The sequence below is a fragment of the Typopeltis vanoorti genome, chromosome 15 (genome assembly GCF_054136105.1).
Source record: "Typopeltis vanoorti isolate ZY-2024b chromosome 15, IOZ_Tvanoo_1.0, whole genome shotgun sequence".
Classification (NCBI taxonomy): domain Eukaryota; kingdom Metazoa; phylum Arthropoda; class Arachnida; order Uropygi; family Thelyphonidae; genus Typopeltis; species Typopeltis vanoorti.
In genome coordinates, this window is record NC_143563.1 from 108,369,424 (window position 1) to 108,396,037 (window position 26,614).

The window sequence follows — 26,614 nt, forward strand, 5'->3', positions numbered from 1 at the left end:
AGCTCAAAAAAATTCCTGAAAATAAAAAATAAACACATCAATAAGTACAACAGCCTTGAATTCTAAACCCATTCCTCAAGTGCAACTTCTACATACTATAGTTAACCTCATCCAAAAAGCTTAACGAAACTGCTGTTTGCATCCTAAGTCTTGACCACAATTTTTCTGGTACACCTTGACAAGTACTGTTATTAGACCTAATGTTCGACATCGAATGCGTGTCCATAACTTAGCTCCTGAGATAGATAATAACATTAGGCTGAACATCACCAGTTCACTTTCTAGATCTTCGCCTTCCAAAAGAAGTCTATTGCCCCCTGCCAGCTCATTGCTCTTAAGAAACTACATAAAGATAACAGCATAGTCATTACCAGATCTGACAAGGGAAGTGCTACTGTTATCCTTGATCCCAGTGAATACAATAAGAAAATGGATATCATTCTTAGAGACCACTTCACTTACAGACCACTAGATTATGATCCCACAAAGTCACCAAGTGCAATTAAAAAACTCATTTGGGAAAAAAACAACTTTATAGTGCTAGTTTGAAGGAAAATAATAAACAAATATCTAAGTACTAGTTTTCATGTTCATCAGTTTTAGTTTAAATTGTAATTCTCATTTCTCTTTTTATGCCTCATTCATTGGATCAGTCAAAGTGTTAACGTATCAGAGGCAGTTATTTATTTATTTTTTTGTCCTTCTATTTTTATTATAACTGTCAAAGAGTTTTCTGTGTTCCTTGATAAAAAGTCTTTAGAAAGTTGAAAAATATCTGAAAGATAACATAATTTCATGTTCCACTCTTATGTTTTTAAGGAATTGTACAAGGTCACAGTTTTGTTTGTTTGATAGAAATATAATTTTTTTTCCTTGTTAGATCACACAGGTAATAACCTTTTATGAGAAGAGCACGTTTCATTTCATATCATTGGAAACAGTCTTGAATAAAGAAAGCTAGACTTTAATAAATTTAGTTTAATCCTTTATCCAAGTGTAAGCAAACAAAGTTTGCGCCTGAAAATATCTTCAGGACTGAGGTAAGGTGGTGCAACTCCAAGCAAAGGTGGACCAAGCTCTTACACCTGTTGGCAACTTGTATAGGTAAATATGACCTCTCCTATTGCTTCTGCCTTAGTATCTCCATGTTTGGGTCTGCCTCCCACTGACGAGACCTCAATAAAGGTTGAAACTGGCCTGGGTAGTGGCCCTTCTCTTAATGCATAGCAGTATACATGTCCGCAAGGAGATGTGCTTTACATTATGGGAGATACTGAGACAAGGAGTGATAAGAGCTTGGTCCACCTTTGCTTGGAGTTGCCTGGTGTTACACCACCTTACCTCAGTCCTGAAGATATTTTCAGGTGCAAACTTTGTTTGCTTACATTTGGATAAAGGATTAAACTAAATTTATTATAATCTAACCAAGTGCAAAATAAACTTCCAAAAGCTAGACTTTATAATATTCAATCTAAAATTCTCTGTAGCTATTAATACATGATGCAATTCAAATTGTACTTGTTAATATTTTGAATTTTTGTGACTAATCCTGTATGTTTACCATGCAAATTAGCTGCTACATAAGTGCAAACTTTTTTTTAATCATGTTTTTGTAAACTTTTAGTACATTCATACCATGTGTGGGTGTGCTGAAATGCTATATGTCATTTTTAAATGATTCCATAATAAATAACTTAATAATGCCCAAAAAATTCATTACTACTTGTATGACTCTTCAATTCCAAGTAATTCAAAATTTTTCTTTAATTTAATTTTTCTCTCAATCTTCATGCCTAAATATAGCTATGCAACAAGGTCTTCTCAATGATGTCTGTTGACTCATCTAACTGAAGAGCTGTTGCCGATGAATACTTTGTTCATCATAATTATGCTATTCGAAACAGCATACTATGGCATGTAACCAACATGGCATAATAAAGTCTTCTATGTTTCCATGACTTATTTTCATTACCAGTGTTTGTATATTGTATTAGTGTTTTCTAAGATGTTGAGACAGTCTGTTTTTTTTTAAAAATCAGCTAACATGTATTTAAACCAATCAGTATCTCAGGAGTGGTGGTGAAGATTTTGGAAAAGTTGGTTGGAGCTGGAATTCAGAAATGGGTTGACAAAGAATCTCTACTTTGCAATGAACACCATGGGTTTACTAAGGGAAAGCCATGTTTTAGCGACTTGCTCACATTTGAAAATGTTACAACTGAGTTAGACAAGGGAGATGGATACAGTGTGACACTTTTAGATTTTGCTAAGGCTTTTGACAGAATATAGCATGGAATACTGTTGCATAGATTGGATTTAAACTATTGGCATGGATAAGAGGATGGCTGACTGACAGATATCAAAAAGTTTCTTTAAGGACTGTTTCTACAAGAAACATTCCTTGGTCCATTGTTATTCATTCTGTATATTCATGACATTAGAAAGAATCTGACATGTGACATAGAGCTGTTTGCTGATGATGCAAAGATAAGCAAGGTAATTAGGAGTGCTGATATGCAGTACTTGCAGAATGATTGTATTATATTGGTGGGTTTATGCTTGAAGAAACTGATGAGGCTAGGGATCTTGAAATTTTAGTAGACGGGAAGTTTAAGTTCAAGGGCCATATAGCAAAGATTGTAAATACAACTTGGAGAATAATGGCAATGCTGAAACGAACCTTGACATGTAAAAATAAGGAAGCCATTTTGCCTCTTTACAATTCCTTGATAAGACTTCATTTGTGGACTATTGCTGATCAACTGAAATCCTATATGACCCTTTCAGAAGTTTATGTCTCAATCATTCACCCTTCTTTCTCATGTTTGCTGGTGTCTGTAGTCTACAAATTCTCAGTCTGTGTTCATAGTCATTATTCCACAATCCTGATATCATTTTTAACACTCTCCTTTGTACTCTCTTTCTCTCCACTGTATCAGAATCACAACGGAAGCCAGGAGACCAAACCTGTGCAAAATAGTCAAGTGACATCTTATCAAGACCTTGTAAAGAGGCAAAATGACATTTTTATATGTGAAAGTACATTTCGATATTGCAATTATCTTTTGAGTTGTATTTGCAATCTTTGCTATATGATCCCTGAACTTCAACTTGCTATCCAAGATCCCTAGCCTGATCGGTTTCTTCTAGCATAATCCCACCAATATAATATGACATTGGATATCTAATCATACCAAAGTGCATGTCTATGCATTTACTGATGTTGAACTGACATCCATTTTCCCATGCCCACAATTCCAGCCTGTTCAAATCATTCTGCAAGTACTCTTTCTTATATCTTTCTGAAAGAGCTGGAGGTTGTAATCAGTGTTAAAAAACAGTGTGTGAGAGATTGTTCCAAGGAATAGAGGTGGATGGAGTGTATGAGGATCATCAGACATTTCAGTTGTTTGGAGTTGGATAGTGTATTGGTTTTGGCCAGTGGCTGCTTTAGTTAGAAGAAAGTTGAGGAATGGTAATAGCCAATTCAGAGGAGCAATACCCAAGGAAGTAACTAGAGAAATGGCACAATGCAGAAACTTAGTGCTTATGGGAAAATGACTAAAGGGAGTCTATGAGGGAAAATGGTCACCTATTAAGCAGATCGTCCTCTTCTGTATATCATCAAAAATTTTTAGGAAGATTTTGGGTGCACCACTCCAGATGCGGGAACAATATTCCAAGATTGGTTGCATATGAGACATAATAAAGTGTTGAGTTGAGCAGAAGAGAAATAATGTTTTGAAAGAAAAGAACACCGGGTTTTTTAGAAACTGAGATGGCGTTGTATGTAATACATCTGTGCCAGGATAAACTGGATATGACAGTCAGACCTAGAAGAAAAATCTGATCTTGAAAGGAAATTGGAACATTATCAAAAGTAAGTGAGCGTGAAGTTGGATCTTTCTTGAGGTAATAAGGCAAACCTCAGTTTTTATGGCATTGAAATTAACTGAGTTGTCTTCATCCCATTTGAGCATGTTGAGGAGATCAATATTTAAGTCTCTGATTATGGTAAATCTGTAGCTTCTGTCATTTGAGATAGAAGTTGAAAGTTTTTCCACTTAGTTATACTATAAATTAAAGATGCCAAGATGTTAATTATTGGTTTCATGTAAGCAAACAAAGTTTACACGTGAAGTCATTTCACGACTGTGCTACTTGTATATAGAAGCTAATGACTTCACATCAACTGGCTTAGTATTCCATAATACAATGCACATATCCTTGTATTATATTATGGGAAGGGTCACTAGCCAGACTGGTTTCAGTCTTTATTTTGGGTCTCATTAGTGGGAGCCAGACCCAGAAGTGGTACCATGGTTGAAATAATGCAGGTCATATTTCCTTTTACAAGTAGTCAAAAGGTGTCCCAACTTATTACTAAAACACTCTGGATTAGAGTTTGATTTTGAAAGTTTTTCCACTTGATTATACTATAAATTAAAAATGCCAAGGAGTTATATTCTTGGTTTAATCTGATGAAACCTCATAAAGGTCGAAACTAGTCTGGGTAATGGCCTTCCCATAATGCATAGCATTATACATGTCCACAAGTCCTTTCCTTTACATGGTGTTACATGCTGATCAGCATTCATTTCAGACAAATTATGGAGACCTCAACCGTGTTAGAAATAATTACTTTAATTTTCCGACATTTTGACCTTCATATTATAAGGTCATCATTTGGAGTATACACATATGTATATGGAGACAAGTTCTGTTACATTTCAAACAGTATGCTAAAGGGACAATGATTTGATCGACAGTTATTCTACTGGCCTGACCTCTAGTAAAAAAAAATTAAAATAAAATAACTATATCAAAGCTATATTCTATTTATAACATTATCAGAGGACAATTTCATATAGATAGTTTTATTACAGCAATAGTGGTGTTTTAATTTAACATGAGAGTTGTTATATTAGAGTTATTGGATTTCGTATAGTCCTATTTATAATTAAGTCCTAGAAGGAAAGGTTATGTGGGTAGAATATGTGCCTTCCATATTCTTGGGATTTTTAGGCCATCATTGTTAAGATTAGGGTGGTTGATAAGAATTTCCCAGGCCTCCTTAAATTTACATTCATACCACGAATGTTTATGAATTAATAAAATTTTTGGTATGATGTAAACAACAGGTCCCTTTTCACTGAATTCTATGTAGAGTATTCAGGGCATGATCAGAAAGGCTGGATTTATCATACTTATTGAAAACAACATGCTGTTTATGTTCCTTTTTTTCTGATAGAAATTGTGCGTCCTGTGTCACTTATATAGCGAAAATTACAGCTAAAGTGAATACAGTATACTCCAGGGTGGGCCAGCAGAGGAATTGGATCCTTGGATGAGTTGAGTAAGTTCTTTAATTTTGCAAGAGGTTTAAAGGTGGCCTTACGGTTGTATTTCTGTAGTGTTTTGTTTATTTTATCTAATATCCCTTTAATGTATGGAATGGTTACAGTTTTATTGTAATCTAGTTTATTTTTGTTTTTAAGTGAGGTCGTGTGAAGAATTTTTCAGGAAGGTATTGCTGTAACTTTTAATTCATCTTTAAGTGCTTATTCACTGGAGCAAATCTTCAAAGCCCTGTTTTGTAGTGTGTTAATGACACCTAGTTTTTGTGTTGGGGTGGTAGGCATTTATGTGTATATATTAAAGGGATATTAGATAAAATAAACAATTGTGTAGACTTCCAGTAAACAGTGAAGAAAAGACTCCCAGAAGGAAGACGCGTGACAAGTGTATCTAGAAAAGGAAATGCATTCTGACTTTCAATCTCAATTGTGAATTGTATGCATTTGTTGTTTGTTTAGGTGGCTGAGGAAAGTATCTGTCTTGCAGCCATGGGACCAGATAGCAAAAATATCATTAATGTATCTAAGCAGACTTTGGGCTTTAAAGTACAGGAATCTAGAGCAAGTTGCTCAAATATAAACGTTAGCAATTAAGGGAGGGGAATAAAAGTGAGCCCATGGCTGTGCCTTCTTTTTGTAGGTAGAAAATGTTTTGCTATACAAAATAGCCAGAATATAGATGGAAAGAACGCTGTGATGTCGGGAAGGAATTTGTCCTGTAAAAGAAAAATTGTGTCATTGATTGGGACATTTGTGAAGAGGGCAGAGATGTCAGAACTGACTAATAAATCAGCTTTTTCCAGTGTGATGTCTTTACAAAGTTTGTTTACAAAGTGTTGTGTGTTTTTAATATTGGAGGGGAAATGACCTACTAACTCCTTATGTGTTGATGTTAGTTTCTTGGCTAGGTGATAATTGGGGTTGTCTGTACCTTCAGCTATTGGCTGGAGTGGTACGTTCTGCTTGTGAATCTTGGGTAAACCATAATTCTTGGGAAACAAGCATAGTGTGGAAGTAGTTTTTTAACTGTATCCTAGGTCCAAGAAGTGACTGATTTAAGTAATTTTTCCATTTTCTTTGTTATCCGATTAGTTGGGTTATAGTTAACAAGTTGATAGGTGCTGTTGTCTGAGATTGCATTATGTGAAGTGGTTGTGAAGTCATTAGCTTCTATATACAAGTAGCCCAGTCATGAATTGACTTCATGCACAAACTTTGTTTGCTTACACTTGGATAAAGGATTAAACCAAGAATACATCTTCTTGGCATCTTTAATTTATCTGTTATTTGAGTGTACTAAGGGGTTTCTCAAACGAGGAAGAGGAATGAAAAGTGCAGTCATCAACAAAACTGTGACTAGGATTTGAAGTTAGAGAAAGTCATTGAGTAAAAGAGGAAATGTTGGGTGAGAGTACAGAAACCATGGGGAAATCTAATGAAAGGAAGCCATCCACTGTGACATGTAATGAATGACCAGTCAGTAAGCTGGCACCGTAATTAGAGTGCAGAATGGAGACCATAAGATGGTAGCTTGTTCAAGAGGCTTTGATGCCAGATCTTTGAAATATCTAGAGCGAAGTAAGTTTCTCCAAATCTTTCCATTGCCTGTGTCCAAAGGTAGGTGAGATTTATGGAGGAGGTTAGCTGTAGAATGAGAATTTTGGAATCTGGCTTGGTGATTTCAATTAATTCGAGTCTCCAGGTAGTGAAGAAGCTGGTTGTTGATAACCAGCATCCATCTCTTTTGAAAATACTGAGGTATTCGATGGTTTTGTTTTGGGTACAGGCTGGATGAAGACCTGCTTCCTACTTTCTTTCTTTGAAGATAACTTTGTCATGTGCTTCCCTGGCTGAGTCAATGTTTTCTTCAGAGTTTGCCATTAATCTCTCCCACACCCAAATACATGCCTCTCTGTCAGGCTTTGTTCTTCTCTTGTGAAACTTGTCAGTATCTGAAAGGAGTTTGACTTACTTTTCAGAACTTGAATATACACATTTTTCTTTTATATTGGAATGTTCATTTTATATTTCACATCCTCTGTAAACTTTTGTAAATTTGAGGACATCAATAGTAACATAACATCTTGTATTATGTATCTTTTTTTTCTCTATGCAAATTAAACATAGTTTTTGTTAGAATGCTGGTCCATTGCCTGATCTAAACTTCAGTAGGCAGTTACCATTACCAGTTTTGCCTTTTTATCAAAATTTTTCAAAATGGTTTCTATATGTGGGATTCATTTCCTATGTGCTAGACAAGACATTAAATTTAAGAACTGTGATAAATCTAGCTTTTCTGATCATGTCCTGGACACTTCACAGAATTCACTAGAAAGGTCCATCACACTGAAACCTGAAATGAGCACAAATCAAAGAAGCCTGTGAAATTCTAATCAATCATCATAATCTCATCAATAATGATGGCCTAAAAATCTCAAGAATATGGGTGTCACATATTTGACTCATGTAATTTTTTTGTTCTAGCATGTCATAATTATTAAAACTAATATTCCAGGATCTTAATCTTAATTTGTTGATAACAAATCTCAGCCCTTATTTTAAATGTGAATTAGGCCACCACTAATGATGTGTAAATAGGACTGTAGCTTCGATGTTTTTTAACTAACGAATCAGGCCAGTAAAGGTTGACCAAATTAGTGATACTTTGAAATACTGCCAAAATAGTAATGTAAATTGTTTCTGTGTTTGTGTGTTCTTCAGATAATGAACTTAATATACTTTTTTTGTGGGAAAAACAAATAACACAGTACTACATGATTGAAATTCTAACATTTCTACTATAATGAACTTAATATGAATGCGGAAATGTCAGGAAATTATTATTCCTTTTAACACGGCAGTAGGCGCTGTAATTTTACCAAAAATGAACCGGACATGAATGCTGTTACAACATATTACTTTATTTATTTATTTTATTTTATTATTTTATTTATTATTTTTTTTTTTACCACTTGCTATTTCAACAAAATAGCAAATGCTCAAATTGCATTCATAGGCAGAAGAGGGAATACCTCTTCTGCCTATAAACGCAAGGAAATGATTGCTTGCATTTCCCTATATGTTTGGAAGTATTATATCCACAGTGTCATAGAAAAATTTTTGTATGATACAGTGGCTCTGTAAAGGAAAATAATGCAGATAATCATACCTATGAACTTTTATTGCTTCTAATATTGGTGTTAGTGTGATCTTTAGGCATGCTTGACAATTTATTACCATAAAAAATTCTTTGATTCTCTTGTAGCAATTAAAATCTTCCCCCACAAGTTACTAATCCACATTCACTAAGCAAGTTATTGTAATCTTGGTGATTTTCAAGTTATTATTACATAATGATACATTAACACCAGTTGACCACCTTTCACAGTAACACATGAAAGGTAGTCAACTAACATTTCTAAACTACCTAACATTATTTTTGTAAAAGGTAATGCAAATATTAAAATAGGAATTAGTTGAATTTTTCATGTTATTTCCTCTGGAGAAGGAAAAAGTTGGAACTGTTGCTTTAACCAGCATTAATGTTTATACTGTATATTATTTGTAATCAGCCATAATTATGTTGCTATTTATAGAACATTAAAGACTGTAAAGAATGTTTTACGTGGATTTAAAGTACTTATCACATGTATTTCCATACTGTATATCTTATCATTGTAAATTATACAGAAAAAATTGAAGTTCAGTACACAAAGAATTGCTATATTCTCTGTCAATTAAATATATATCTTTGTGTTTCTTCCTTACTTTCTTCTGTAGTGGCTTCAGATGACACATTGTTCTTACTAGCTACATGTTATTACCGCGCAGGGAATACCTCTTCTGCCTATTCATTATTAAATAATAAAGGTTGCCGCACATCCCAGTGTCGCTACTTATTTGCCCGTTGCTGTTTAGACCTTCAAAAGTAAGTTTGTTTGCATAATCACCCAAAAATTGTTTATTTACTAGGTCATTGATTAATTTATCTTTTTTGAGATATAAAATAGATAATGAAATTTGAGAACATCTCTGAGAGTGATAGTTGTTAATTGATCATGTTTTTCAACATAGTTTTGCACAAATTGGTGACATAATGAATATGGGGTTCATGAAATTGTGATAGATGTAAAGTAATATATATATAATAAAGTAATTAAATTTCTTCATTTCAGTTAATTGAAACCAACAATTGGTGATGTCATTACAAATGTTCGACAGTTCCTTCATAAATAGGAGATGCACATTTGCAGAATTATCACAATAACTGACACTGTATATTTTGATAAAAATTATTATACAGTAACAGAATAACACTTAAATTAGGAAAAAATATTTATTATTCATAGAATTTTTCACTAAGAAACATAGCCATTGGTGGTATGAAAAAAAAAGATAAACACAATAAAAACAACACTTCAGTTGCAAGTGCGCATGACAATATATGCTATTAAATACTGGAGAATAACACCATCTACTACTGTTAGAATTCAGAGAAATAAATTGAGCTAATTACATTATTAAGAAACACAGGAATAAGGAGTGTTACTTAGGATGACTTCTCAAATGGGAAAGTTTAAGGCAGTTGTTTTCGATTGTCACGCACTTGCAATTTAAGTGTTGTCCTTATCTCTCTTCAGCTGTATTGACAATGGCTAGGAAACTTAGCTGAAAATTCTACAAATAATATTCTTTCTTAATGTAAATCTTATGCCATTACTGTATAATAATTTTATCATGTTGTCCACTTAAGTTTCAATAGATCTATTCACTATGCTTTTTTCTAGATAACATGTTGTGAAAGTGCAAGACATCACCATCTTGCACTTTCACAGAGATGTGAAAGTGCAAGATGGTGATGTCATTTTTCATTGGCAGTCTCTACCTCAAGTATATATACATACTTGTCATTACATTCTTCCTAGATATTTCTTGCAGCTATGCTCTGACTTGCACCATTTATTAATTTTCAAAGTAATAACTCATGACCTGCACGATATCTTGGTCAATTTCTATATTACCTTGATCGATTTTAGTACCATCTGAAATTTTTTGTAATACTAAACTATAAAAGGATGTTTATTAACTGGCTTATATTTTGCTTGATTTCAAACCAGCAAACAATATATTACAGTTTACACACAACACTGAGTAAGTAAAACCATTCAAATTATAATGGCATCCTCTACAATTGTATAAAAGAACTTATTATCGTTGATAGGAATTGATCTCAGGATGCCAAATTTTTGACAGATTAATGCAACCATACTTGTGAGGAAAATGCTTCACAGGCTTTGCTGACGCTCAAAATAGTTTCTCTGACCTATGGCAACTTCTATATAACACATTGGTTTCTTCTATTTAATCCTGTGTGAAGGGGTATCCAAAGCATGGTCTACCAGTCCTGACTTTCCATAATAATGTTAATCTGTGTATTTTTTATGTTCTCAGAGGCAGATGTAAATGAATTTTCCTGTCTGTCTAAAGCAGTTTGTCACAAGGAACTTCACACACTCCAGCATGTGCTAAAGGATGGAATTTGTCCTTAGGAGAGCAAATCATGTGGTGTTAAGATACGTGTGTAGAGGCTTAAGTGCTGTGAGGACATGATGTTGGATGCTTAATGGATTTTTTACAACACTCAAAAAGAATTAAAATAGAATTTAATGCTTCCTGTATTTCGTCCTAGTCACTAGAACATCTACGGGGATTACAAAAACAATTAATGTAACATATACACAAATAACAAACAATACTAAGCCCAACCACGCGGGTGACACTAAAGTCCTATCGAGGTAGAGCGCCCTCTAAGGGCAGTAGGTGGTCTGGAATGTAAGGTGGGAACTCTGGTGATGAGTGTTTCCCAAATCTTCGGAAGCTTAATGCAACCGTATTTATTGAGATTTGGTTGGTTTTTGAGAGCTGCTGCTGCTTCTAAGAAAAGTCTCTCTTTCTTGAATTTGCTGTGGTGGAGCATGGTGGTTTTCTTCCATGATACCCTGTGGGTGGTGTCCAAAACATGGTCAGCCAAGCCTGAATGGCCATAGTTGTGTTTGAAGATGTAAGACTTGTGTTCCTCTAGACAGATGGATGCTGATCTGCCTGTCTGTCCAAAGTACGGCAGCTTACAAGAACAGGGTACTTTGTAAACTCCAGGCAGAGAGAGAGAGGGGAGGGAGCTGATCTTTCGTAGAACGGATAAGGGTAGCAAGTTTGCGGTGGGGCTTATATGCTGTGTGTAGGTTGTACTGTTTTAGTATCTTGGCTATTTTTTCGGATGTGCCTCGGATGTAGGGTATGGTGATGGCATTTTTAAAATCTTGTTGACGGGGAATGGGGGAGGAGTTGATTTTTTTTTGATACTGTGATCGCTGTAGCCATTGGAGAGGAAAGTGCTGTGTATGTGGTTAAGCTCAGTAGTGAGGGCGGTTCCACTGGAACAAAGATTGTGGGCTCTCTTGGTAAGAGTTTTAATAATGCCATATTGTTGAGAGGGGTGGTGGTGGGAGAGTTTGTGAATGTATCTGCCTGTGTGTGTGGGTTTTCTGTGTACGGTGAAGGTAAGTGTATCATTAGGCAGGCGTGTGACTAAGGTGTCTAGGAAGGGTAAACAATTGTTCTTTTCCTTTTCCATAGTGAACTGGATTCTTGGATGTAGACTATTGAGATGACTGAGGAAGGAGTCTAACGTGTCTGGTCCATGAGGCCAAATAGAGAACACATCATCTACATATCTTAGCCAGATAGAAGGTTTGAGTGGGGCTGAGTCTATGGCTTGTTTTAGATTTTGTTGTTCCAAGAGAAATACCCAGAGTTAATGGCAAAGGAAAAGAGATCTAAGATGTCAGAGGGAAAAACGTTTTCTAAGAGAGATAAGGTGTCAATTAAGGGAATATTGGTAAACAAAGAGGATCTACAAGCAGATAGAGGGAACTGCCATGGGTTCCCCCCTCTCACCCCCCTTGCCAATTTCTATATGGAAGATTTCGAAAAAACGAGACATAGACTCAGCCCCACTCAAACCTTCTATCTGACTAAGATATGTAGATGATGTGTTCTCTATTTGGCCTCATGGCCCAGACATGTTAGACTCCTTCCTCAGTCATCTCAAGAGTCTACATCCAAGAATCCAGTTCACTATGGAAAAGGAAAAGAACAATTGTTTACCCTTCCTTGACACCTTAGTCACACGCCTGCCTAATGATACACTTACCTTCACCGTATACAGAAAACCCACACACACACACACACAGGCAGATACATTCACAAACTCTCCCACCACCACCACCCCTCTCAACAATATGGCATTATTAAAACTCTTACCAAGAGAGCCCACAATCTTTGTTCCAGTGGAACCGCCTTCACTACTGAGCTTAACCACATACATAGCACTTTCCTCTCCAATGGCTACAGCGATCACAGTATCAAAAAAAAATCAACTCCTCCCCCATTCCCCGTCCTTCTCGTCAACAAGATTTTAAAAATGCCATCACCATACCCTACATCCGAGGCACATCCGAAAAAATAGCCAAGATACTAAAACAGTACAACCTACACACAGCATATAAGCCCCACCGCAAACTTGCTACCCTTATCCGTTCTATGAAAGATCAGCTCCCTCCTCTCTCTCTGCCTGGAGTTTACAAAGTACCCTGTTCCTGTAAGCTGGCGTACTTTGGACAGACAGGCAGATCAGCATCCATCCGTCTAGAGGAACACAAGTCTTACATCTTCAAACACAACTATGGCCATTCAGGCTTGGCTGACCATGTTTTGGACACTACCCACAGGGTATCATGGAAGAAACCACCATGCTCCACCACAGCAAATTCAAGAAAGAGAGACTTTTCTTAGAAGCAGCAGCAGCTCTCAAAAACCAACCAAATCTCAATAAATACGGTTGCATTAAGCTTCCGAAGATTTGGGAAACACTCATCACCAGAGTTCCCACCTTACATTCCAGGCCACCTGCTACTGCCCTTAGAGGGCGCTCTACCTAGATAGGACTTTAGTGTCACCCACGTGGTTGGGTGTAGTATTGTTTGTTATTTGTGTATATGTTACATTAAGTGTTTTTGTAATCCCCGTAGATATCCTAGTGACTAGGACGAAATATAGGAAGCATTAAATTCTATTTTAATTCTTTTTGAGTGTTGTAAATAATCCATTAAGCCTCCAACATCATGTGGTCTTAAGTTTATATTTTAATAGTACTTTGGATATTTTTTCAGATGTACCCAGTGGTGACTATAAGGGGCTCGTGTGAGCCCTTTGTTAAATTTTTCTCAAATTTGCGAGCCCCTTGTTATTCTTGTTTAATAATCTTGTAGGACTAGAAAATACCATCGTGGAATGTATACATGCTACTATAATTGCTACTTTAAATTCATATGGATTTTCTGTATTTAACTATATAAAAAATCATTTCATTGCATTTTGTTCTGATGGAGCTAGTGTAATGTTAGGAAACAAATCAGGTGTTGCAATCAAACTTGTACAAAAATTTCCCAATGTTCTGATTTAGCATTGCACTCATCATTTACACTTAGCATTAGACGATTTGATAAAAAATATTAAAGAAATAAATCGTTTTGAAATGTTTGTGGATAAATTACATGCTTTTTATCTTCAATCACCAAAAAATCAACGAGAATTAAATACGATTGCAAAAGACCTTGGTATCGAAATTTTAAAGATCAGTCATGTGTTTGGACCAAGATGGGCAGCTTATGAATGGCTCTTGCTTTGTGGAGAAATTACTCAGGTTTATGCAAGCATTTTGCATCGAACAATAAATGTAAGGGCTTTTAAAACGACTTAAATTTGGAATTTTTAAAAGATCTAGCATTAATGATTGATATTCTACAGGAATCATCATATCTGTCAGAAGCTCTACAAAGTCACAATTTAAGTATTATAAGGGCTGAGTTAGGCCTTTTTTTTGCTCGACGATGCGAGCCATTTGTTAAAATTTCCATAGCTCACCACTGGATGTACTTCATATATATATTGAATAGGAATAGTGGTATTTTGTTCTTGTGTGTTTGTGGTGGGGGGAAAGTAAGGGGACCATGTAGTATCTTATCTGTTTTGTGAGAGCTGTATCATTGGCTAAGAGAGTGTGGCAAGTATAGTTGAGTGAGGGAAAGGGCTGCATCATTAGAACATATAGCCCTGGCTCTATATGTTAGTGTTTAACCTAACTGAACCTCAACTAACTGCCACTTTTACATTAACCTCCTGAACCCTATATACACACTGCATATTTTTTTCCATCACATGAACAGTACATTTGTCAGATCCCATGCCTGAAAATGCAAGCCATAGAATGGAATCCTTTTCTCTTGATTTTTGCAGACTCAAAATTTTCCAGCCTTATTCTGTTGCATTCAGATGTTTTTATCATTTTTCAGATTCTGATAATCATTCAGACCTCTTTTCAGTATTTATGCCTGAAGATTGATTTTTCTGTTCAGCTCCCCAAGCAGTATTTTTATCTTCCTTTGAAACTTTAATGGCAACAAGTCAAAGCAACTTCCTTTTTCCAGTTCAGTTGATCACACTTGAAGAAACGACACTAGCTGTTAGCAGTAATTTAATGCAGATTCTTCGATCCACTAGAATACTTGATAATCCTGTCTGTTCTCCCAGCATCTTTGTCTTTTCCAAGTTTCCTTTTCTGTGTAATACCCTATCCCCAACCACTCTTAGTCCTGTTTCCTTTTGCAATATAATTCTGACTAACAGAATAAAATAATTATTGCTTGAAAGAAAGCCTTATATTCCTTCATTCATTCATGGAATGGAGTGTGAATCTCGAATTTTGGACGATATATAATTTTGTTAAAGTCAATTTTGTTAACATATATACAAGTGTGGCAAATTCCCAGAATGCACACATAAAAAAATTATATTTACTTATCTGTAGACCAGTGTCTACTGTTGCCTACAAAGTAATCCCCTCATGCAGAAATGCATTTAGATGATGCTGCCATTGTTCAAAACATTTCTGGAATGCAGTTTATTATTACTGTCATCACATGGTGTTGAATGTTAGAAATTTCAGAAATCTGCACCCTCTGAGAGCATTCATTTTTGGAAACAGCCAAAAGTTGCATGGGACTAATCCTAGTAAACACCAATTTTGTGTTTGATTTTTAGCTAGAAACTTGTGAGTTATTGCATCATGCACAACAGAAATTGTCATGATGAATGATAGTTGTTCAGCCAAAGGTTCAGGTCCATTCTTAAAAACAGTTTCACTTAACTTTGCCAGCACTTGTAAATAACATGTTGGTTCACTGTTAGACACTTGTTTAATGAAATTGAAGTGAACCCTGAAGATTGAAAAAACAAGGTAGCATTGCGCTGATTTTTTCACGTTCATACATTTTTCTCTTGAAAACGTTTTCTATTGCATGATTTGGCATTTTGTTTCAGAGTTGTACTGAAAGCACAAAATTTCATTACTAGTAAAAACTATCAAAAGCAGCCAATTGTGAAGGAAGAGTAGAATAAATATCATACCATTGCTGCTTTTGATCTTCACTCAAAATTTGCAGAAATATTCCAGGATAGTTCATCAAAATCTATTTCTTCTTTTTTTTTCTGTCTGAATTTAATTCCTCTTCTATTAACCAAACTAATTGCTGCACTCTTTACACATTATTTACATGATTGATGAGTTTATAGGCTCAGTTCTTTCAACATCTCTCACATCTTCTCATTCCTCTTTAAACCTCTTATGCCACTCAAAGACATTACATGGCATCATCACCATAAACCACTCATAACATATCTAGATTTTAACTTGCGTTTTTGCCTAACCTTGGGCAAAACCTGATGTTAATGCTGTTCTAAATTCTATGACCCTTTTTAATGTGGTTCCCACTCTTGGAAGATTGCAAACCTATAGTACATTAATTCTGTGAGTGGGCGTAGGATTTATTTTATTTTTATAATTTTTTAGTATTTTTAATTTATTTTTACATAGTCAGTCAGGAAACCCTGCTCTGGAGACGAAACATGGAACTTTTCCAAGTACTGCAGGCTTCCAATAAGCAGGTAGTGGTCTCTCACTGAGTGATGAAATTCATTTCCCACCTAAAGACAATCACAAACATCCATGCACTACAGGATTCAAACCTGCAACCTGTTGGTTGGAGAGTGGATAGGCTGACCACTTAGCCAACTAGACTGGCAACGCAACAAATACACACACACACATGTAAACTCTACCACATTTTGTCATCTGTTGGCTTGATTGTTTTGATGTGACTCAAGACAATAGCACATGCTTATCCAAACATGTACAGTCACATAGTTCTTCCTCACCTGCCATACACATGATATGGCGTGCGTAAGTAACATTCCAGGAATTTAATTAATTGTCACACCTCATATAATATTTATATGTATATGTCATCATCATCATCATAACACTAATTACAGGTATAGACCATATTGGTCTGTTGCAGTCTCATTATCCATCCAATATCCATTTTTGAGGTCTACCCTGATTTCTCTTTCCAGTTGGCTTATATTTTAGTATTTGTTTAGGATATTGGGTGTTGGCCATTCGGTTTACATGTTCAATCCATTTTTGTTTATAATTGTTTAGTTTTTCTTCTATTGGTTTTATTTTTAGTTTTTTTAAAATTCTTTGTTCCATTTTTGATCTAATAATGTGTATTTTGCAGTTCTTCTCATAAATCTCATTTCACTTGTTTTTATTCTTTGTTTATCTTGTTTGTTTATTGCCCAAATTTCACTGCCATATAATAATGTGGACACTGCTAAAGTATTGTGTATTTTTAAGCGTGTTTCTTTTTGTACTATATTTGGGTTGAGTGTTCTATTTATCAGGCCTATAATCTGTAAAAATTTTGAAGTTTTTAATTTTATGTCTTTTTCTCCATATGATATTTCACATCAAAGATAACCGAAAGTATTTATCTGTTTTGTTATTTTATTATTAATAACTATTTTGCTTCTAACTGGAGTTCATCCACAAAATGCCATTATTTTAGTTTTATCTATGGAATTTTCTTTCCAAACTGTTCTATTATAATGTTTAAATTATATATTGCTCTTTGTAAATTGTCTTCCTTATCTGATATTATTACCTGATCATCTGCAAATAATAGCATATTTATTTTGTTATTCCGGGAAATTTTTATACCTTGATTGTTTAACCTGCCAAACCTCAACAAATTTGGATTCATTTGACTGCCCCAAATTTGGGAAACATACATCAGAAGAACTTCAGCCCAAAGGCCAAGAACACCTAATATAGCACCATCAGGACTTTAGGAAAATGGTAGTTTCCTCGCTTCGTTTCTCATATGCTGTTATGTAGTACTTGCGTGCACATGTCTTTATCTTAAATTCCCATGAAGATGGCAACGTGACGTTGCCGAAATATCGGAAAGTATATATTAAAGTTGATTTAATTTATATTTCTAGTGTATGCTGTCAATTCCTTAAGTATTAATTATCATGTTTAACCAGCGTATAAGACTTTCTACAAGAATTACTATCATCCACGGAGATTCCATCGCACGCAAGGCCCGCTATTATGGCAAACTAAAGCTGAAGTTATTTAGACAACCGAATCATCTTACCTTCCTAAAATGCTGCCGGGATAATAAGGTAATCCCAAATTGTGTAAAATTTAAGCACCGTTTCTGTTCACAAAAAGCTCTCCATATCTATAACCGGGCGAGCCAGGCTTTACTACGGGAGCAAATTAATGCTACATGCGGTTCCCTAGCTGATGTAAACAGAGCTATTTTAGCACTAGAGATAGAGCTTTCAAATACGCTAAATCACGAAGTTTGGTCAATTCTACATGACATCTCGTGCACTGCAGCAAATAAAAAATTCGAAAGAATATGGAGTTGACATATTAACAAGTTTGATAAATTAAAAAAGAACTCGACGTCCAAACCAAAACTACAAACCAGCACTATAGTTAGCCATTCTTCAGTTATCTTCAAGCCTGACGCACTCAGCGCTCTGTCACGTGGTCACAACTTTGCCATTGCTCCTAGGAAATTACTAGCCGAGGAATTACTGATCCAGATTGGACGTGGGATTCGCCACCTTCCAAACCACATCCAACGATATTAGATTGGATGTAGCTTGTGTTCTCCCAAAAGCTAAACCACCAAAAACCAACATATCCATTAGTGAATACAAGTCTCTACAGGAAATGAAGAAAAACAAAGAAATAGTTATCACCAAAGCAGATAAGGGGATTGCCACTGTGGTACTCAATCATACTGACTACACAGGTAAGCTTAAGGCTTTACCATTAGATCGAGCTACTTGCCTCCCCATTGAATACAATCTCACCAACTCACAAATTAGAAAACTCTATAGGCTCCTTAAGAAGATCACTTCTTGGCCTGTGGAGATTACCAACAGACTAAAACCATATAACTCTAGACCCCCCCCGTATATATGGGCTCCCGAAAATACATAAAGAAAATGTGCCATTACGTCCCATAGTGGATGGCATTGATTCCCCCACTTACAAACTAGCTAAATATTTAGCCAAAGCGCTCTTACACTATACTGGCAACACACTATCACACACATAAAAAACTCAGCCCACTTCAAAGCCAGTATAGAAACCTTACACTCCAACATAATGACATAATGGTCAGTTTTGACATCTCCTCCTCATTCACAAATGTCCCCCTCAAAGAAACCTTAGAACTAATCCAAGCTAAATTTCCTCCCAATATCTCAGCCCTATTTCAGTTCACAATGAACTCAGTCTATTTCGTTTGGCAGGAAAAATTCTACAAACAAATAGAGGGGACAGCCATGGGTTCACCACTTTCCCCACCCTTGGCCAACTTCTTTATGGAGACTTTTGAAGAGAAAGTCTTAAACTCTTCCCCACAAAAACCAACCTTATGGCTTCGCTATGTTGATGATGTGTTCGCTGTTTGGCCACATGGCCGGATACACTCCTCTCCTTCCTAACACACTTAAACAACCAACACCCTAGAATCAAGTTCACCCTGGAAAAAGAGGAAAACAATAGCCTCCCCTTCCTAGACACACTAGTCACCTGCCAACCTGATGGTACCTTGGTTTTCTCAGCTTTTAGAAAACCCACCCATACAGGCAGATACATTCACCAACAATCCCCCCCCCCACAACAATATGTTATTAAGACACTATTCAACAGGGCTAAACTAAACTGTTCAAATGACCACTCCTTCGCCTTCACAAAAAAAAGATTACTCTAAATCCATCACCATTCCCTACATCCGAGACACCTTGGAAAAAATCAACAAAATCCTAAAAAAACATGACTTGACCGCTTGTTACAGACCATATAGAAAATTGGCATCCCTTATCTGCTCCACTAAAGACCAACCACTTTCCCTAGACCTGCCTGGTGTATACCAGGTCTCTTGCAGCTGTAAATTGTCCTACTTTGGCCAAACAGGCAGAACAGCAAATATCAGAATCTCAGAACACAAGGACTACATCCGATTTCACCAGTACAGCCACTCTGAGCTTGCAGATCATGCTCTGGATACTCGCCACAGTAATACACTGCAGCAAGTTCAAATATGAAAGACTATTCATGGAATCAGTCTCAGCCCTTAGGAATATGCCAAACCTCAACAAATTTGGATGCATGAGACTGCCCCACATTTGGGAAACATACATCAGAAGAACTTCAGCCCAAAGGCCAAGAACACCTAATATAGCCCACCAGGGGGGGACCATCAGGACTCTAGGAAAACGGTAGCTTCCTCGCTTCGTTTCTCATTTGCTGTTATGTAATACTTGCATGCACGTGTCTTTATCTTAAGTTCCCATGAAGATGGCAACATGAAGTTGCCAAAATATCGGAAAATATATATTAAAGTTGATTTAATTTATATTTCTAGTGTACGCTGTCAATTCCTTAAGTATTAATTATTATCTTGATTGTTTAAGCTGTTACACTGTATTAATATTTCATTAATTATAAATGTAAATATTGAAAAGTATTGGAGACAGAGGGCATCCCTGTCTTACTCCTTGGTTTATAGATTATTTTTCAGACAACTTTTCATTTATTTTTATTTTATTATCGTTATATATATTCAATATTGGATGTAGTAAAACATTAGATATATTTATTCTTTGTAATATATTAAACAGTATATATCTTTTTACTTTATAAAATGCTTTTTCTTAATCTATAAACAAAAGATGAGTTTCCAAATTAAATTCTCGTCTTTTTTCTATAAGTAGTTTTAAACAGAAAGCTGCATTGTAGAGCGTCCTTTTCTAAATACATTTTAACATTCTAATAATATTTTTTCACTGTATATTTTTAATTTTTCATTAAGTGTTCTGCCATATAATTTGTAGCATGTATTCAATAAACTAATACCTCTGTAATTAGCAGGTTTTGGTTTATCTCCTTTTTTAAATATAGGTATTACTATGCTTGTATTCCATTCTATTGGTATTTGTCCATTTGTATATATTTTATTTAAAAATTTTAGTAAACTTTGATGATATTTCTTTCCAGCAAATTTATACAGTTCGGAGTTTATACCATCTTCTCCTGCTGATTTATCATTTTTTATTTTATTTAGGTTGTCCTTTAATTCTTTCATTGTTATCATATCATTTAAGGTATTTTGTAAGTTTCTAGCGTAATTATTTTTGATGCCAGTATTATCTGTCCAAAGATCTGTAAAGTAATCCAAGAATTCTTTTATATCTATTTCACAATTTATATTTGCAGTTTCTTTTATATCTGCATTCATGTGTTTTAGTATTTTGTACGCATTGGGTCTTATTTTGTGTATGTCATTTTCTAGATATGATACAAATTTTTCCCAGCTTTCTCTGTCTCTCTCTTTCTGGTTTCTCTTTTGGCTATTGCTCATCTTTTTTTATATTAAATTTCATCTTCTTGTTTTTTGCTACTTAACCATCTTTTAAAAGCCAGCTTTTTTATTTTCAATTATTGTTTTTATTTTATTGTTCCATATATGTAATTGTTTATTTTTATGATATTTTTTGTGTGTTCCTAGACTTTCATATGCTGCTGATGTGATAATTTCTTTTATATTATTCCATTCTTTCTCAGTGTCTTCATTTTCTTGTATTTTTTCTAAGTAGTTATTAATCCTCTGTTGGTATAAATTTCTTGTACTTGAATCATAGTCTTACTTTGTAATTAGATTTTGTTTCTCTAGTTTATTTTTTTTTTGTATTTTTTGTAGCCAGTTTGGTGGAAACCTTAGTTTTGTCTGTACTAAATAGTACTCTGTGTGAATTTCTAGCCCTCTTCTAACTTTAACATCTAGGAAGAGGTTTGCTGCTTTTTTATTTGCTATAAAATAGTCTATTATTGATTTTTGTCCTCTTGCATACCGTGTATATTTATGTATATTTTTATGTTTGTAAAATGTATTCATTATTTTTAAATTATTATATATTGTATAATCAATGAGTCGCTTTCCATTTTTGTTTAATGTTGGTTCTCCAATTTTTTTGTATATTATTGTTAATTTTTTTTCATTCCTATTCTGGCATTAAGATCTCCAGCTATAATTATATGGTGTGTTTTATTTAATTTTTCATATATTACTTGTAACTCTTTGTAAAAGTAATCATTTTCTCTTCTCCTTTTCTTTCTTCAGGAGCATACTCCAACAACTGTTAAATTTTCTTTATTTAATTTTAATCGCACTTTTAATATTCTTTCATTCCCGTATGTATAATGAGTTATTTTTGCTTTAATTGATTTATGGATCCAAATCATTACACCAGCTTTTGCATGTATTTATTTGTCCACTCCACTATATATGATATTGTATAATTATATTTAGCTGTTTCTTTTTTGTTTCTGTAAGAACTGCAATTTCTATATTTTTATCATTTAAAAATTTTATCTATTCTTCTTTATGTGCTATGCTTCTAATGTTCCGTGTAGCATATTTCACCACATTTTTCTTTTTCCAAAGTTTCTTAATCTTTTCCAGTTTGCAGTCGTTTCCCATGTTTTCTGATCGGTTTGGATTTCATTGAGACTTGAAAGTAATATGTGTTTCCCTATGTCAAGTGACTAGCATGATGATAGGTATCTTAGTGGTGGGGCTGCCACCTTAAGACAACTATTCTTGCCCTTTTTTTTTGGTAGATAGTGGAAACTACAGTTTGAGAGGAAAGAGTCACTCCTTCACCCTCGAATTGCTCTAATAGCACTGGGGGGGGACACAATTTATATAATTATATAAAACTTTGATGGAGTTAATTTTGTTTTAGTGCTTTGTTACTTGTTGTTAAATTCATTGTTAAAAAACAAACATACATTCTTTAATAAATTTAGTTTAATCCTTTATCCAAGTGTGAGCAAACAAAGTTTGTGCCTGAAAGTATCTTCAGGACTGGGGTAAAGGTGGAGCAAGCTAACATCACTCCTATCTCAGTATCTCCCATAATGCAAAACACATCTCCCTGCGGACAGTCTAACCAAGTGAAAAATAAACTTTCAACATCTTTCTCTAAATCCAGAGTAATTTAATAAAAAGGTGGTACACCGTTCGGCAACTCCTATAGGTAGAGATGGCCTTGCTAATGCTTCTGCCTGGTATCTCCACTTGAGCCTGGCTCCCACTGAAGAGACCTCAATAAAGGTCAAAACTAGTCTGCATAGTGGCCCTTCCATTAATGCATAATCCCTTAATCCATCATTAATTCCCTTAATCCATAATGCAAACCACATATCTGCAAGGAGATGTGTTTTGCATTATGGAAGCTACTGAGATAGGAGTGATGTTAGCTTGCTCCACCTTTACAACGAGTTTCCCGGTGTTGTACCACCTTATCCCAGTCCTGAAGATACTTTCAGGCACAAACTTTGTTTGCTCACACTTGGATAAAGGATTAAACTAAATTTATTATAGTCTAGCCAAGTGAAAAATAAACTTTCAACATTCTTCATTCCTATAAAGCAGTGATTCTTAACCTCGGGTGTGTGAGAAAGCATTTCCAGGGGTGCTAGAGAAGTTTCTAAATTTTGACCCAGATTCGATGGACAACAGCTATTTAATAAAAGATGATCTTATTGAAATACGAGCCAATGCACGTATTCAAATGGAATTTGAAAAACTGGACTTAGAACAATTCTGGTGTACACAGTTAGAACCTTATCCACAGCTGACAAAAGCAGCATTGCAGACACTTTTACCATTTGCCACCACCTACTGTGTGAAATGGGATTTTCATCACTTTTGCACATAAAAGCAAAAGCCAGAAATCTCTTAAATGCAAGTGAAGACTTACGCATGACTCTTTCAAAAAAGGAGCCTCGCTTCAAAAGTATTATTATGAATAAACAACAACATAGCCATTAAAAATTGAGATATTGCTTTGTATGTATATGTAAATGTATGTGTTTATTTTTCAATAAATAAATTATCTTGCAATAGATGTAATTTCCTAAATAAAGAAATAGAAACCCAGTTTTCAAGGGGGTGTGAGAACTTATTTTTAGATTCAAGGGGGTGCCGATCACTGAAAAAGTTAAGACCCACTGTTATAAAGGTTAACATAGTGTGAAGATTTATTTCATACTATATTCAAATGTGATCCGTATGTGTTCAAATCACTGTCCATTTAGAACATAATTCAGATTATTTTTATTTACAAGTTGTAATTTTAAAAATGTAAAAGTCCCCATTAAATTTGTCTTATCTTTATGTCTGCACATATCAGAGTAATCCACAAAAAATTTTATCATACAGTGCTAAAATGTGTTAAAATTATTGCCATGTGGTTCAGTTTTTGTTTCATTTGTATTGTTTTGAAGAGGACAGCTGACAAAGGAAAAGTTGCTTCTTGTTGGAGATTTAAACAGAGTAGGAAATGAATACCAGACATACAGGGATGTTTAGGAAATTTTTTGAAAAGGATATAGCTAATAATACTGTTAGGTATCTACTGCTGGATTTGTATTTAGGACATAGGCTAATACCATGTATATATGTGAAGAAGACAATATTTGAAGTTTAAAAAAAAAAAAAACGTATAAGAGCTAAGCTGTCTAAAAGTAACTAAACAAAAGTTGTTCCATAAAAGTATAGAAAATCAGGAAGATATCAAAATGTTCTGGAGGCTACTCAAAAGCTTAGAAATGGAGGAAAGAGTACTATAAAAGGAATCAAAGATGATAAAGGTGACAGGAAAACTGAAGACAAGAATATTCTAGATGTTTAGAGTAACTACTTTTAAAGACTTATAAATTTAAAGACTTATAAATGAAACAAGCAATGACAAAACAGTAGTAGAAAATATTCAAGAGGAATGCAAATACAAGTACGTATGAGTACTTCAGATAGAAAGCTATCAAAAACATGATGTGTGGTAAGCAATCTGGAATAGATGATATTCAATCTGAAATGCTCAAATATTGACGTATAAAAGTTTGGCAGTGGCTACGCTGCATAATTTGAAAGGCCTGATCAATACAGCGAATTCCAGATGATTCGATTAGAGCTCTCATAGTTCTCATCTATAAAAGGGGGAATAAAACCATGTGAGAATTAGAGAGGAGTTTCTCTACTAAGTTTTGTAATATTTATGCAAATTTGTTTAAGAATAGGCTAAGAGACATTATCAAACAGAAACTTGGAAGAAGAAGATCCAGCTTGGTTCAGGCCAGATATATGCTGTCAAGATTGCATTTTCACTTCATGACAAATAGTTGAGGAATAGTTAGCACTGTACTTAGTTTTGAAGATCTGGAAAAGATATATGACAAGGTGTCCAGAAAAATGCTTTTCCAGATACCACAGTTATATCAGATAAATGGAATATGATATACAGAAATACATAGTCTATATTTAAGTTGTAAGTCAGCAGTCAGAATTGAATGAAATAAAGATGGTTTGATGATTGAAGATGTAAAATCAGGTATAAGACATGGGTACACATTATCTCCAAAACTTATTCATCATCTGTGTGGATCATTATGAAAGAAAGTGGCATTAAACTAGATAATAGAATTGGATATCAAACTTAGCTCAGTGCTTTATGCAGGTTGTGTTGTATACTCCTAAACACATCCAGTGCAAATTTCTAGGATTCTCTAACTAAATTGGATAACAGCTTTGACAAATTAGGCATGAACATCAGCGATAAAAAGACTAAAACTATATATCTGTCTTCTAAGACACTTTTTACTATATCGATCCACCTACATCTTTCTCTGAGTCTCTTTTCTGCCAACCTGGCAAAGAATACTTGTTTTGCTAACCTTTCCTCACCCATTCTGTTTAAGTGAGTGCACCACCTGAGATCAGCTCTGATCACACATTCCTAAATGCTAACAATTGCAAGATCATTCCTAATATTTGTAATATGTAATATGTAATATGATACTTCATTTGTAATATGATACTGCCATTGATGCCAACTATTCATTTCCTTAATCTTTCTCACCAGTCTTGGATCAAGCATTTAATTTCTAACCCAGCTCTTGGATCCATAAATTAAAATTGGTTGAACACTGTCTTGTATACAGCTAATTTAGTGTTTTTGACTAATATAAATCTATTCAGTGGACTTCTCATCATACTGGCTTTACTAATTCTGATATATCACAAAATTTACCAGACATTTTGATTCGAAACTTATTTGTCATCTTCACATACTCTGTCAATGCTACAAGTGCCACTTGAAACTTGTATCATTAATTCTTTTATACCTTGCATCATGCTTATTGGATTTTTTACAAGATCACCATCACATAGTAGAGTTCTTTGAATAATGTAAATTGTTAATCACCATGATTGTGAAACACACAGGAACTATGAACAGTTGGAAATTCAGTTTCATTGAACACTTTCAGGTTATTGAAATTCATTTGAGCAATTATAGAAAGAAAGCCTTTTTAGGTAAAAGATCTTTAAGAGAAGATAAAAGGAAATATGAACAGTTTGGCAGATAATGATGCACATAAGGCTGCAGCATTAGGACACAATGGGAAAACTATATGAGATAACAAGGAAAATATACTCTGAAGAAAAGAAGCAAGTAAATGCTATAAGGAATAAAGAATGGTTTGCTGCTTTCTGAAGAGGAGAAGATTGTTAAAAAATGAAAAGAATAATGAGATTTTACATAACTGACATGATTAGAAATTTGATAATGGAAGAACCAATATCTAAAAATGAAATAATGAATGTAATAATAAATATGAAAAATGGAAAAGCATGAGGTAA

General features: G+C 34.7%; 1 protein-coding gene across 2 annotated transcripts in view; it reads left to right on the plus strand.

Annotated features, from left to right (window-relative positions):
• Cdc27 (cell division cycle protein 27) overlaps positions 1–26,614 on the plus strand; it is a 392,586-nt gene that overhangs the window by 64,657 nt on the left and 301,315 nt on the right. For both annotated transcript variants that reach the window (XM_090405839.1, XM_090405840.1), the window contains exon 3: positions 9,138–9,285. In XM_090405839.1, the coding sequence (XP_090261965.1) occupies positions 9,138–9,285 (148 nt within the window). The remainder of the gene's footprint in view (positions 1–9,137; positions 9,286–26,614) is intronic.